The sequence below is a fragment of the Phytophthora cinnamomi genome, assembly GCF_018691715.1.
Source record: "Phytophthora cinnamomi strain GKB4 chromosome Unknown Contig15, whole genome shotgun sequence".
Lineage (NCBI taxonomy): Eukaryota > Oomycota > Peronosporomycetes > Peronosporales > Peronosporaceae > Phytophthora > Phytophthora cinnamomi.
This window is the reverse complement of record NW_027150948.1, coordinates 1194760-1209067: the sequence shown is the minus strand read 5'-3', so window position 1 is coordinate 1209067 and position 14308 is coordinate 1194760. Positions and strand designations below refer to the sequence as shown.

The window sequence follows — 14308 nt, the reverse complement described above, 5'->3', positions numbered from 1 at the left end:
AATGCTGTCAGTTTGATTGGCGTTCGGATCAAACTTAGTGCTACGTAGAAAGAAGAATACTTAAGTACAAACAAATCCTGGCCTGAGTTGTTATTTTCATATTCGCAGCAATCCATCAAAACAGCACACAGCTACAGATCACACTAACGCAACGCCGGTAGTTGCCTCTTCATCCTCTTCTTCAACCTTTTTTTCTTCAGTGCTATCACCAGCAGCAAGTCGCCGACGCTTTCCTGAGCCCAAATGAAGTGATTGTCCGTCGCTCACTTGGCCTTCAGCACCGTTACCTCCAAGTGCTGTGTTGTCGAACGAAAGAGCATCGCCATCTATGCAATAGCAACAAAGATACAAGTAAGTTAGCTTGAGACCAGATCAAATTTCAAGAAATCAAGCAGCACCGTACATGGTGACACAAGGAATGTGTCTTCCTGACCGTCGTTAGCCACATCGTCTGAGTGGTCCTCGCCGACACTGGAGGCGCGGGCAATCGGAACTTGTACGCCAGTGATACGCTTGCAAGTACGCTTATTGTGTCCTTTGATGCCGCAGACACTGCACGAAAGCTTCTCCTGTTTTGGGTCACCAAATTGCTGAATTTGCTGAACCTTGCGCGGGCGACCGCGTGTCTTCGGCATTGGCTGTGGAATCGTAACTCCGTCAGAAGGCACTGTGTCGATATCGATCGGCGTGATACGCCCCGCGTAGAGAGCCTTAAGAGAGGTCATGAGGAAAATCCGTGGGATCACATCCGTCTGCACAATACCAGCTTGCGTCACGGCCAGAAACACATGCAAGCACGGGAAGCGGGACACATCGTACTCGCCGCAGGTACAGGTCTGCTTCGCAAAATTGACAATTCGTCCGGCGCTGGTCTGATGGTCGATAACCTCGAACTCGCTCTCGGATGTGCGCACCACATCGAAACGGGATGCTTCTCCTTCATATTCCGCCGCAAGTGAGTGGAACTCGGCTGGATACTCCGAGCTGAGGTGACCGTAGCGCTCATAGCGTTGAAAAAGCGTTCTGGCCACTTGCGAGACCCATCCTACGAGGATCATTAGTGGGGCCTTCGCGCACAATGCCTCCATCCACTGCATCGACGCATCCAGAGGAAGAGCAGGACCAATGGCTCCAGATGAGGCTAAAGCCCCAGCCGACGTCTCCGATGCACCAACGGCAGCTTGGTTAGGTCCGCGCATAAACACTTCAACTTCATTCGACTGCGGACAGCTCGAAAACACGGTGTGGACAGCGCGAGTGAGTTCGTCGCCACGGTTGTGCACAAGCGACGTAACGGAGCGCTCCAGTTCGGGGAAAGCACGCTTCAAGTTCTGCAGGAAAAAGCGCCACTCGGTCTCGCTCTCCGCCGGAGCGAGCGCGATGGCAATCGGGACGTTGTCGCCCATGGCATCCTGCGCAGTAGCAGTAAACACGACTCCTCCGAACGCCGACGTCACCAAGAACACACTCAGCAACATCGACCCACGACAGTACCTCAGCGCATCATGCAGCGGCTTTGGACACAAGAACGCGCGCGCGAACACCCTCCCATTCGGCTTGTTGGCCGGCGGCGGGACCTGAGTGCTATCCTGGTGTTCAAAGGCTACCAAACTGCCCGAATTCGTGGCCGCAAAGGCCTGCAAGTACCCGTCCAGCTTCATAAAAGACGACGAGTCCTCCTCCTTGCGCTGCTTCCTGAACGCGCTCAGCGCCCTCCACGCCGTCATGTAGGACGGCTTAACCCCGAACTTCTCCTTCATGATGTCGCTCACGTCCTTGGGTTTAACGGCGTCTCGTCCTCCTCTGGCGTTGGCCAACTGGCCCATAAAGGGCAGCGCCGTCTCCAGCAGCGCCGAGGCCGTGACCGCCGACGCGCGCGCCTTCTCCGCCCCTGCACCTGAAGCTGCTCCCGTTGCTGCAGGCTCAGCGTTGGCCGCCAGCCGCGCGTGCAGCACCGGACACGTCGGCGAGTGCGTGATGATGGCGCGCGTGACGTACACGCGCCCGTTGGCGTGGCGGTTGGCGGACACCACGAACTCGCAGAGCGGCGCGCCGGCCGCCGCGGCCTCCGGGTCGTCCTCGGCGTTGGCGCGGCGCTTGCGCTGCCTCCAGGAGGGGCAGCGCGCCTCCACGCGCTGTGGACTGCTGTGCTGCATGTAGTAGGGCGCGTCGCGCTGCACGGAGAGCACCTTGAGCGCGCGGCGCAGCTCGTTCATGTCGTTGTAGCTCTCCTCGAAGGGCGCGAAGCGCGAGAGCCCTGCGGACAGGCCCAGGGCCGCCGCGGCGCCGTCGTCCTTCGACGAGGACGCGACGTACAGTGAGTCGGGCACGCCCGCGACTTCCAGGCCATCGTTGGAGGCGGCGGAGGTGCCGATGGACGCGCCTGCGTCCGGCGCAGAGGGCGGCGGCGACGGTAGCGTGCTGGACTCGGCGAGCGAGGCGGCGTCGCCCGCAGGAGAGGACGCTGGATCGGACGACGAAGGCATGTAATTTTCGCGGCTAGTATGGGAATTAGAGGTGATGTTTATCGTAAAGTAACAGGAAGGAATGGGCGGGAGCTACTACTTTACGCGGTTTTGTGAAGTAACGTCTGTAATAACCGCGAACAATTTTGCGTTAATTTTTGGAATCAAGTTGAAGTGCACTAGCAAATCAAAGCGCAGATCAACGCTTCCACCTTGATTGGTCCGTGTGTCTTCTGTGTGTCTTGATCGGATGGCTAGAACGTGTAAAACAAATTCTGCGTGCTCCACTCAATGCTCGTGCGCTACACGCAGAAGTTACGTTTTGATGACGGACAGCACCTGTGTTCCGGTCTTCGCATTGTCCGCGTCATGCGGCTGGAGATGTTTTTCGCTGCTTGATCAAGCACGGGCAGCCTGAACTAGCAGTTTTTTTTACGTTTCCCCTTTGAACCCTCACTCGCCTCACGAGCTGTGCTATCTGTCGGATTGCTTTGCTCGAAAAACGGTCTGAACACCGACAGAAATTCACGATAGTGTGGGTAGCTCGCCTCCACTCTCACTTGAAAATCGTCCTCACCGGAACTCTTGAGAACACCGCCGACGGAGATGCTGTTCTCGCGGAGTCTCTCAAAAAGCGACTTGGTTTGCTTTTCGAGGAGATTAACCTTGCCACTAATGCTCGCTTCAGAGTGCGACGTCCCTTCTCCTCCAGAGCAGCTGAGAGGTAGACGCCGTGCTCCCATTGCCTTACCAAGCCAGAGCTCATAGTTACCTGGAGCCTGCAACCAATTCACCAGCACCTCCATTAACCCATCTTGATCCCATCGAATCTTTTCAACTTGAGAGGTGGTCCTCTTCGGTGCCATCGTCGCCACACGCTTTCCGACTCGTCATCGCCCCTGTCTTTCACTTAAAGCTAGAAGGTTAAATCCTGGAGGCGTGTGGGCGAGGAAAGACCGACCGGGTTAGGCGCCACATTCTCACGAAGCGCAGGCGACGCCGGAAGTGAAGCCGGGGACGACGAATCGGAACCAGACCTGGGGATACGGCTGTCTCGCTCCAGCTGGCATCCCATACAAGCGTCATCGTCGCCGACTTATGAGCCAGCACCGCTGCCCCCCCCCCCCTCCGGGATCCACATCGTCGCAATTGGTGCAGCCGGTGAGGAGCACATGGAGCGCTTCTTAAAGCTTCCATCCGTCTGAACTGCGGGGCGGCACTCTTCGTTTCGCACGCCCTCACACAGGACGAGCTTCGTTCTGTTACAGTCACCGTCTGCTGCTTGTCGTGAACCTAGCGTTTGGGACGGATCAAATTGGACCAAAACCCAAATTTGGATAGAGATACGCCAAGAAAGGACCATCCATCAGTCTGGGAGCCAATCAAAAATCTGGCGGAGGGCAGATTTTATTCCCGTACTTTCTCGGCATTTAGGTCTGGAATAAAAGCTGCGGGAATCGCTCCATTATTATACCCAAGGTACAAAATCAAAAGCACGGCATGTAAGGTATGAAACTTAAAGCAAAAACTTCGCTGTCAAGAGCTGCCACATCATGGTAATCCAGGAATGTCGCAAAGGCTCTGTCGGTGGATTAAATATGCATATACTAAATGTCGGTTTCTGAATAGACCACCCTGTAACACTTAGTTGTATGAACCTCATCACTCAATGGATTCGGTTCCCGCTGCATGCTATAAGCATAATTCACATGGCTTGCATCAATTTATATCATCCGTAACAACACAACTACCCGCTTTAAATGTGCGGCCTCACATCTTTGGAAGACATTTTATTTGTCAGTCCCCTCCTACAATGGCAAAGTAATTTTCTCTAAGCGACCAAAAACAAAATACGTTGCTGAGCTGCAAACAAAAAAAAACTACAACGTCAAATAAAATCACATTGTCAACGATGTTATGTTGTAATTGTCAGTCGAAAGACTGAGAATCTCGAAGCCTTGAAAATGTAACGCGTTGACTAGATTGAGGAAACTGGGGGGGCTCATAAGCCTACCTGTTGAGGTGGCTAAGTCCTCTCAGCAATTCATGTAAAAAGGAGAGAAACGGTAGTACAGTAACCGAGACTTCCGAAAGGAGACACAAGCAAAACCAAGACCAAAACATTCACGAGCAAGAATCTCGAGTAAAGTACGCTCAACGATCAGCAAAACTACAACCAAAGTATTAATCGAATACGTGCAATACGCACTTACAATATCTACGTAGTATGTACATGCAAGCAACGGTGATCCTTGAACAAAAATGTTTTCCTGACTAGCCAAGTACACTCGAAAAGTAAAAAGAACGCACAACACTTTAGAGCATACATGAATCGGTGAACAGGTTTTTTCCTTCACAAGAATTGTTTCCTGACTAGCCTGCCATAGCTCAAACTTAATGACCAAACACTTGGCACACCAACTTGCACTTTGTCATATGACCGTCACCTCCAAGATAAAAAAGCCGATCTTGCTCTCCTGCGAGACCAGGCATTATGAGAGAAACTGTGCTCGAAAATGTTGCCGCCTCGTCGCTTGTTCTCTTCGTGTCTGGTCTCAGAGGGAAGCAACGGTTGGTATCGAATAGTACTCGTTCATTGTGGGAAGACCGACACTTTTCTCTAGGAGGTTACGCAAGAGGAGACCGGGCGTCATGAGACGAGTGGTGCTCGCACGTTGGGTGAAAAAGTTGCCTCCACTTGCAGTCGGGGAGCAACTAGTACTTTTCGTCCGTTGTGGCAATAGTTAGTCAGTATCGAGAAACGACCTAGAAAGAATGGTCATATCGTGGACGAGAAGCCAGGGGCTCCATCGTCCATGGATTTGGTGCTCCACTGGTTGCTAGAACCGGGTAACTACGAGCGCTGGACGGCAGGCCGAGAGAAAACGCTACTCGCGACTGAAATCGTCAAGGAAATGGAGAGAAACGGTATCAAGCACCGCACACCCAGGAGCGTCTACTTTCAAATCTACAACCTAAGACGCCACTTTGAGCACGTGAAGAAGTGGCTTGACGACCGGGGGCAGCTTGAATTGTTTCGTCGCGGCGAATCGACCGAGCAGATCGAGACCCAGGTGCTGGAACGCTTTCCGCAGTTTCGAAAGCTCATGCCGCTGTTCACAACAAGTGAGGAGCAGGAGAAGGGGGAGGAGCAAGATAACTCTGAAGATACTAGCGACCTGGGATCGAGTGCTGACGAGTCAAGGACGGAGAAATTGTGTTTTGCTACAATGTGTAAGCGCAAGTCAGTCTCTAACATGCAGGGCACCTCGGAGCTACCAATGAACAAGAGGGGGAAACAAGAGGCTTCAAAGTCTCAGTCGCAACCCACAACTCCCACCACCGGCCCCACGGAGAAGCAGCCCGAGGTGCAAGAAGTCCGTGTGCAGCTCGGGGTGTACCCAGTCAGCAGACAACCCTGGGAGAGTAGCTTGGGCGGGCGGGACGACTACTGTGTCATCCTAACTGGAAAAGTGGCAGAAGAAGTGGCCCAGCGGGTAATTGAGAGGGATCTCAAGTACAAGGAGGACTTGGCTAATTGCCACCTCGACGAGGAGAAGAAGCGCGAGGAGATACGAACGAAAACCGAGCAGATGCGGGCGATGGTCGAGAAGATGCTTCTTCGGAACCAGTTGAAGCTCCTGATGCGGACATCGACAACAAAATCCCGATGTGGGTTTTCATGGCTCTCCCGACCACGGCTGGTGCTGGTGTTTAGTTGCCAAATTAGTTAAGAAGTGCCGTGGTGCCGACGTGGATGCAGTAGTTTGAATTGCCTAAGCAAACTCCACTAGTGCTAGCTAACCAGACGGTGATAAGCACTAATTGAGAGATTGACATGACGTCCATCATTCCAGTCTCCGCTGCGCTCAGCGACTCGGACGACGGCTTCCAGGACTTCCTGAGCGAGGGCGAGGAGCAGGAGACGCTGCTGAACCAGGAGAGCGTTGCGCTGGAGCGCCGCATGAAGACGGTGAGGCTCTCAGGCGCTTCCTGTCCAGCCATATCTCCAGGTCTCTCATAAGTTATATTGGGCGTTTAGATGGGCATCCGCGACGGCCTGGAGCTTGGCAAGGAGGACACGCTGCAGGAGGGCTTCGATCTGGGCTTCGCGCAGGGGGCGGCGCGCAGTTTCCGCTTCGGGAGGCTGCGGGGCGCGCTGGGCGCTGCCGCCGCGAGCGGCCTGTTCTCCAGTATAAATTCAGAGAGTCTGGAACACGCCCAGGCCTGCATGAAGCAGCTGCGGACACTGGAGATGGACACAAGTGTCCATAAGGACGGAGAGACGGACACTTCGTCCTCTGAAGAGGCGGAAGCAACCGTGAGACAGGCCCACGAGTTATTGAAGCTCGTCGGGATGGACCTGTCCGAGTAGACCCTCGAGCTTCAGGTGGACAATACAGCCTCACCTAGTGTCCATTCACGTCCACCGTCTTCTGTGTTGGGTGGACTAACCGCTGAGCAGCTCGGTTGTCGTGTCCAGGGGCTGAAGAGGACCACCACCAGCGCTGATGTCGACGCTGGCGGACGTCGGCGCCACGTCCAGGCGAGGCAGCGACTTCATGCGCAGCGGAGCCGTGTGAGGACGAGCCGCGCGGACCGCAGCAGTGCCGTTGCCAGCCCCGGAGACGTTGGCAATGGACGGGATCTCGACCACTTGGTGCTTGCCCAGCAGCGCCACCTTCTCCAGACACGAGTTCTCTACGTCCAGCGGCCCGTTGCCGGTGAGCTCCTCGGCGGGTCTGTCGACGCTGAGGTTGGTTGAGGAGGACAGGGACAAATTGAGCAGCGAGTTGACGCTGGCACTCATGACGGCGTTCGAGGTCGCCTTGGGGATGCGGAACCCGCCGCGATAGACAAACTCGCTCGCTCCGGGGGCGTAGTGCACGGATTCCCCGCTGCTCTTGGGGCGCACGTTCGACCCGCCAGAGCGGCCACGAACTGCAGTCTTCGTGTCGATGCGGTTTCGCACGGCTGCGGAGCTGGGGCGGGAGGTTGATGTGTCCTGCTGGATCTGCGCGGTGCTGCGCTGCTGCTCTGGTATGGTTTCATTAGCGGATGAAGAAGTTCCGAGAGCTTCCTGTTGTTGAGCCCTGTGCCGCCTAGGTATGTCGGAGTCTTCTGAGTCGTCTTGAGGATCGTCGCTGTCGATGGGCCGATCGCACGCGATGCACGTGCCGAACTCCCCGCCTCGCCGGTTCAACGGGTTCTTGGGCTTGCCCATGTTCGGGAAGAGGTTGGCGAGTCCGAACTCGAGGACGAATTTTAGCTTGCGCTCGAAGGCATCGCGGAACTCAATAGACGTGCGGTTGGTGCGTAGTACAGGTTCCAGTTGGTCCATGGCAGTCCGCGTCTTGGCCGTGAATGTTGCAGCTGTGGCGATTCGGAAGCTCTCGAGGACGTGCTGTGGCGGGATCTCCATGATCACTTGGCCAGTGATCGGGTCAACGGCCTGGGATCGCTTGGCTGTCAGCAGATACTTGTTCTGCTCGATGGAGACACCAGAGCCCAAGAAGCGAATGACCTTCGTCAGTAGCACTGCCAGCGCCGCCTTCACGTCATCTTTCATGATGCAAGCGCCGTCGACAGAGCTGGCTTTGCGTCCGAAGAATTCCAACTTGAGGCCGAGCTGAGCACAGGAGAGTGCGAACGTGCTCATCTTGTCCTCCATGTCCTCGGTGGTCTCCGTGATGGCGAGACTGTCGACCATCGTGTTGAGCTGGTGGATGAGATTGCCGTGCTTGTGGATTCGTGCCTCCAGCTCGGCCTTCACGTGGCCTGCATTGGTCGCAGCGTTTGCGATCGCGTCTTGCGCTTGCGCATCACGCTCTTCAGCAGCGGTGAATCGGGCGACACTCTCGCTGACCTCCTTGTCGAATTCGCTGCGCAGCGTGCTAGCGACCAGCCTGTCATCTCCAATCATCGTGGTGATATCGCGAATACTCTGCCTGTTCTTGGCGATATTGGACGAGTTAGTTGTCACCAGCGCGTGCATTTTGGGCAGTTCTGCAGCGGTTCGATTCAACGCCATCTCTGTTGTGTGCGCCAGCTTGTCCACTTCGTGCAGTTTGTGCTGTACTTCTTGAACGCAGAAGCCCAGGTCCGAAGTGATGTGCTTCATGGAGGTGCGCTCTAGCGCTGCTTGGTTAAGATTCGCTTGTATTGCCGCCACGATCTGTTGACGCTCCTGGTAATGCTCTTGCATGACCCCAACTGTAGTCGTGAGCTTCTTCTCCGCGAGCGCAACACGACCATCGATACTGCCGATTCTCGCGTCGGTTGTCGTGATACGCTCGTCCGTACGGATGAGGTCTTCGTTGTGACGCTGTGCGACGGTATTTAACGTGTGCAGGCTGGATTGGTGAGCTGCAATGGTCGAGCTGCATGCCGTGAGATCAGACGCCAACATGGTAAACGTCTTGTCCGTGGCGGCTACAAAGGTGTCATACGCTTTGATGTGATCCTGGACACTCGTACTTGAATTTTCCATTTGGTGGTATATCATCTCAACTTGGTTTGTGAGCTTGGCGTCTTGCTCGTCCAGCCGAACCGAGGCCTGTGTGCACATCCCGTGGAGGTGCTCCATGTCTTTCTCCTGCTCGGCTAGCATGTTGGCGTGTTTCTTGGTGTCCCGGTCAAGACGCTCATTCGACGCCTTGATGGAGTCGATGACGGTGTTCACATCGCGCGAAGTTTCCTCCTGTGTTACCACCTCTGCCTGCAAGTACTGCATGTTTTCCTGTAGTTTACGCGAGGTGGAGTGGAGCCCAGACCAAATATCCTGGATGCGTGCGGCGATCGTGTCTTCGAAAGTCGCTTTCCAGCGGTTTTCCACCACTTGTCTCTCGGAGAGAGTTGTGTTGACGTTCTGCGCCAGCTTCTGGTACTCGGTCTGAAGCGCCTTGATCGGTGCGTTTGAAGCTGCCATCACTTCTTCGCGGAATTCCTGCAGAGCTACTGCCATCCCCTGCTCCAAGTCACCCCGCAGTCTCACCATTTCCAACTGGAGCATCGAGTGCGCCACCTCCTGGTCAATTTTGAGACGTAACTGAGCTGCTCGCAGCGACTCGATCTCTTGAGCTAGCGTGACACCGTCGGTGTAGACCTTTTGTTTCGGCCCGTCGATGGCAGGGACCTCCTGGCCTTCGTCGGCACTCGAAGTGACATCGGTCGGGTTGGTGTCAATGTGATTGGTGTCACTGACATCATTCGGCTCGTGCACTTCTTCCGATTTCGACTCGGAGGCGCTAGCCGCCCCAAAATTCGCGTTGTCTTGTTCTGTATCCTGTATTTCTGACCTAGCCGTGGTCAACGGAGTCTCTTCCGAAATAATGGAAGGGTTGTCGACTACTTCTTCTTGGCGAGTCTCCTTCAGGTTCAAGTGTTTTTCGATTGCTGCGAGACGGGAAAATACATTCTCGAATCGCAGCTCCAGAGGCGACAAGTCCACCGCGATGAGTTTGAGAAAGTCGTTCTCTCCATCTTGCCTACGGGTACCTGTTGCTGCGGAGGCTCGCCGTCCACGCAAGATATCGGCTGATAACATGAATGAACGGGAACGACAGTCAGTCAGCAACGTCCTCGAGCTGCAGAGCTGTTGTCACCAACCTCAGCAGTGAGTTCATCAACGTTTCCCATAATAATCAGGAATAGCGTGAAAGACGACCACAAATAGTGCTGCAGCCTGAGTATTTTGGCGACGAGTCCGGTCACCATCACAACACATGCCCAATCAGTCCTCCCAAAAGCTGAGCAGCAACCACTGCAGAATGATCCACCGACCGCACAACTTCATCATGCAAGGATGTGAAAAGAACAAGGGGAGAATGGATGTGAATGGTGGGCGAATGCACGTTTGTTTGCTTTAAGAGTTTGCACGCAGTCTATCCAGATCTTCTGCACCCCATTTGAAGCCCACTTACGTACTGCAAGCACCATTTGATGCCGCGCTTGTTAAACACCCATATATATTCACCTCGTCGTGATACGGGGTTGATCGACATTTCTTGAGGTTTTCTCGTGGTGAAATCACGAAGGAAAGCAATGCGAGAATCATGTCAAAAGCCCACAATGGCCGCTAGCAATGACCTTAACTGGCTCGCATGTTGAAGTCTCACAACAACTGTACCATACCGTATATCGTCCCACCACAAAACACTTTCCCGAATGCGACCATGCCACTTTTTCTTCGTGTCGTGGTCGTTGGCACTCCAGCTTTCGCACTCATAAAGGTTGGAGTGACTGAAGAAACGCAACGAGGACCCCAATGAAGCAAGTCAATCACACGAATAGCTCGAAAAAGGATACTGTTAATTCGCTCGGTAAAGCTTCGTCGAAGTACCAGCGCAATGTCCCCTGGGATGCAGACAATACGACTCCGACCGAACTATCGTCCCTAGGCGTCCTGCTACAGTGGATTTGCGTTCCTGGAAATTATGCAAGCTACTACAAGGGGGGAAAGAGCAGAGTTGGCGCCGTGCAATCTATTCTCGCAACCTTAGAGGAACACGGGATCTCGCATCGTACAGCCCGAGGCGTTAACCAGAAAATGGCGGCTATCGTACAGCAGTATCTCTCCGCATTGGAGATTTTGGTTGGCAAGGAACTGCTGAGTGACTACGTCGACCAAGCGAATATCGACGACCGCGTGGGAGCCAAAATTCGCCAGCGTTGTCCGCACTACCATGTTGTGGCTCCCGTCCTAAACAACTTCAACTTCTGCGGTAAGGCGACAAAAGATTGGACGACTAACAACGGCGTCGACGATAGCGACTACGTGGAGGGCCAAACGAAAGGTGGTGTCTCGAAACGCAAGAAGAAGGAGACAGCTGTTGGGTTTCGATCGAGCAAGCGGCGATGCAGTCCTCACTCGATTGTTGAAGCTCACGTCTACAATACATGTACTGAGGAAAACCAATCCAGTGGAACCCAAGACCCCAACACGGACTGCAGTGTGGTTGAGTGTACAGACATTGTTCCTCGAGACGGGCCGAGAGAGGTCGATGGTCCGTCGCCCGAATGGTACCACAAGATGGAAGAGTGCAAGTTACAATTTGTGCAGAAGACCACCCATAGGCTCCTGGCGAACGAACGAGAGAAGCAGGCGTGTGAACTTAAGATTGAGCAGTACCGTGTCGAGGTTGAAAGGCAGCGACTTGGATTGAAGAAACGCCGCAGTGAGATGCTCTTCAAGGTCGATACTATGCTCTCACGACAAGTACTGAGAGACAGACGCGTTCCCAAGGCGGAGATTGACCAGGTTCTGCCGATGCCTGAACCTTAAATTTCAATGGATGGTGAGCTTGTGCACGGGAGTTAAGTGTGAGGCTTGAGCTGGATATGAAGTTTTGCAAATCCATTTTCCTCGGAATTCAAGCAACAATTCGCAAGATACTCGAATCGTTGGCAACCATGGACTTCTTCATGCTGAATACGAATAAAAAGAAATGTCAAGCTAATGCACTACTTCGGAGTAACGTACTACAGCTACCGCTTAGACGCTTCCACCATTTTATGACTCTTTGAGCGGGATGACAGTGTCGATCTCCTCTTTGGGCACGCCTTCTTTCTTCATCGTCTGGCGCGCCAATACTCTTTCCAGCAACAGCTGCACTTGTCCTCGCCTGCGCTTGACCTCAAGGTCGCACTCCATCATCGCAGTGCGCATCTTGTCGTCGCTCTCGAGAACGGCCTTGCTCTCCTTCTTGGCGTGGTCCAGTTTGATCTCTGCCACCTGACGCTGGAAGTCGCACGGTAGCTGGGCATCCGGATTACGGACTACCAGCTCGCACTGGTCGGTACGGAGCCATCTATCCACGGCATTGAAGTCCATGTCACCGTCATGCATCGCCCCGAATGTCGTGGAGCGGCGAACGCAGTTAACGACATGCGGCTTCCTCGGGTACTTTTCGTCTACCTCATTAATGTTCATTTCAGTCGACGACACTCGACGCTGCTTGCTTGGGCGACTCGCGTCCTTCTTTTTGGGTCTGCGCTTTTGCTTGGCGCACACCGACTTCGCTTTGTCGTCGGAATCTGTGGCTGCTTGGTCTCCTTCCGCAGCATTCGCTTTGCTCGCGGCCATCGCGTCCAGGTAGCTGGAGTGACGGAGAACAGGGAAGAGATCGCAGTACCGAGGGCACAAGGCCAGCACACCCGCCTGCGCATCTGCATTGGCAGTGCCGTCGATGATATCGTCCCCGCTCAAGTCTCGCTCCTCCAGCCACAGTTTGGCATCCACGTACTGACTTTCAATGGAACGGACTTTGCTGCGGATGCCCGACTCCGTGCGGTGGTGGATCCCGTGCCTCTCGAGGGCGGACAAGATGCTGATGATGGCTCGGTTCCGTTGCTTGGAGTGCAAGCGCTCGCAGTGGCCGGGGGTTATAATCCACATGAGCAACACCTCCAGCGATGTCGGTCCGTTTTCCGTGGCATTGTCCGCATCCCACGGAATGCGCTTGGTTGTTGAGGTGTCCTGGCTCCGGTCTAGTTCGTCACGTTGCTTCATGGCACTACACCTCCGATGTCTCTTTGCCACGCTTGAACTGCTCGAACCCGACGCCAACGGGATCAAATGCTGGGATTTCTCATCGCTTTTCGCCCAGTGTCTGGTCTCAGAAGCAAACTACCAACGGTATTCGCACGCACAGAACCCAAGGAAGAAACGCCAAACGAGAAGCATGGGAAAGGCTTGGGATGCTGATGCTGCGAGTCCCGGATCACCAACCTCCATGGACGTATTACATCGTTGGCTCCGAACTCCTGGCAACTACAAGCGCTGGCAAACCCAAGCGAGGAAGCTACTCGTCGAAGAAATCCTCGCAGAACTCCAGATGGAGGGCACTTCAACGCGTTCGCCCTCGTCCATCCGCCACAAAATATTCAGGCTGCAGCACCAATATGAGACTGCGACGATTTGGCTGAAGAATGGAGGCTACCTAGAACAGTATTGCAACGGTAGAGCTGGTGATCATGTGATGAAGTCAGTGCTGGAGAAATGCCCACACTATCGCGAGTTGGCGCCGGTTTTCCAGAGCAGGACCTGCAGCGACGCAGACATCAACAACATTGCCGACGAAACTAATGTTGTGGAGAAAAGAAGTGATGACGCGGAAATTACAGGAGTTGTCGAAGAGGGAAAACCTGCTACCAGAAGCGCCCAAGGCAAACGAAAGCGGGCGTCAAAAGCACAAGGATTAAGGACGACCAAGCGGAAAAAGGGACAAACACCTATCCTTCCAGCACTGACGCAGGTCGATGTGGCCGGGCTGGAGCGGGTCCCCGACCTGCAAACTAACTATCCAGTCGAGAAATCGCTGGCCCTGACCGAATTTCAAAAGCGCAGTGAGTCTCGCTGGAACGAATATCTCGGAGCCAAGACCACGCCTGGCTTAGGCGACAGTGAATCTCAGCGACTACTAAACCGCGAGATGGAGCACGCTGACGCCTTTGCCAAACTTCGGCTCGAGGCCGAGGCTAAACGGCAGGAACTCCAGACGATATGCGCCAAGGCGGTGTTGCGCCAGAATTTGCGGAGTTCTGGTTTGTCGGAGGAAGAAGTCGACAGCTACATTCCCAAGTGAAGTTTCTGTTTCAAGGGGAAATGGAACGCGCGTTTGTTCGTTTGTGTTACTTGAGTCAAATGGGCAGCGAAGCTTATTCTGGTGAATAAAGACCATTTCTTGCATGATTGTCTTTGGCGTTCCTGTCCTTAATACTCGTAGTAAGTTCAATTTACTTCGAAGGCGCGATACAGCTCAAGTCATTTCTGTCAACAAAGACCAATGCCGATTCCTAATTAACTTCCTTCTTTTTAAAGGAAAAAATATTAGTGTCAGCCT

General features: G+C 54.1%; 4 protein-coding genes across 4 annotated transcripts; 1 reads left to right on the top strand and 3 right to left on the bottom strand.

Annotated features, from left to right (window-relative positions):
- Nucleotides 1–138: 138 nt before the first annotated feature.
- IUM83_09624 (mutator-like transposase-like protein) lies at nt 139–2486 on the bottom strand (the record flags this gene model as incomplete). The annotated part of the gene is made up of 2 exons (XM_067934075.1): nt 139–326; nt 404–2486. 2 exons carry the CDS (start codon nt 2484–2486, stop codon nt 139–141), a joined length of 2271 nt encoding a protein of 756 aa, XP_067796892.1.
- Nucleotides 2487–5281: 2795 nt separating this feature from the next.
- Nucleotides 5282–6840, top strand: IUM83_09623 (uncharacterized protein; the record flags this gene model as incomplete). Its single annotated transcript, XM_067934074.1, has 3 exons — nt 5282–6137; nt 6323–6438; nt 6508–6840. The coding sequence occupies 3 exons, from the start codon at nt 5282–5284 to the stop codon at nt 6838–6840; spliced, it is 1305 nt and encodes a 434-aa protein (XP_067796902.1).
- A 75-nt stretch (nt 6841–6915) lies between these two features.
- Nucleotides 6916–9846, bottom strand: IUM83_09622 (Chromosome segregation ATPase; the record flags this gene model as incomplete). The annotated part of the gene is made up of 1 exon (XM_067934073.1): nt 6916–9846. The coding sequence occupies one exon, from the start codon at nt 9844–9846 to the stop codon at nt 6916–6918; it is 2931 nt and encodes a 976-aa protein (XP_067796889.1).
- Nucleotides 9847–11976: 2130 nt separating this feature from the next.
- IUM83_09621 (uncharacterized protein) lies at nt 11977–12975 on the bottom strand (the record flags this gene model as incomplete). The annotated part of the gene is made up of 1 exon (XM_067934072.1): nt 11977–12975. One exon carries the CDS (start codon nt 12973–12975, stop codon nt 11977–11979), a length of 999 nt encoding a protein of 332 aa, XP_067796976.1.
- Between the last annotated feature and the right edge of the window lie 1333 nt (nt 12976–14308).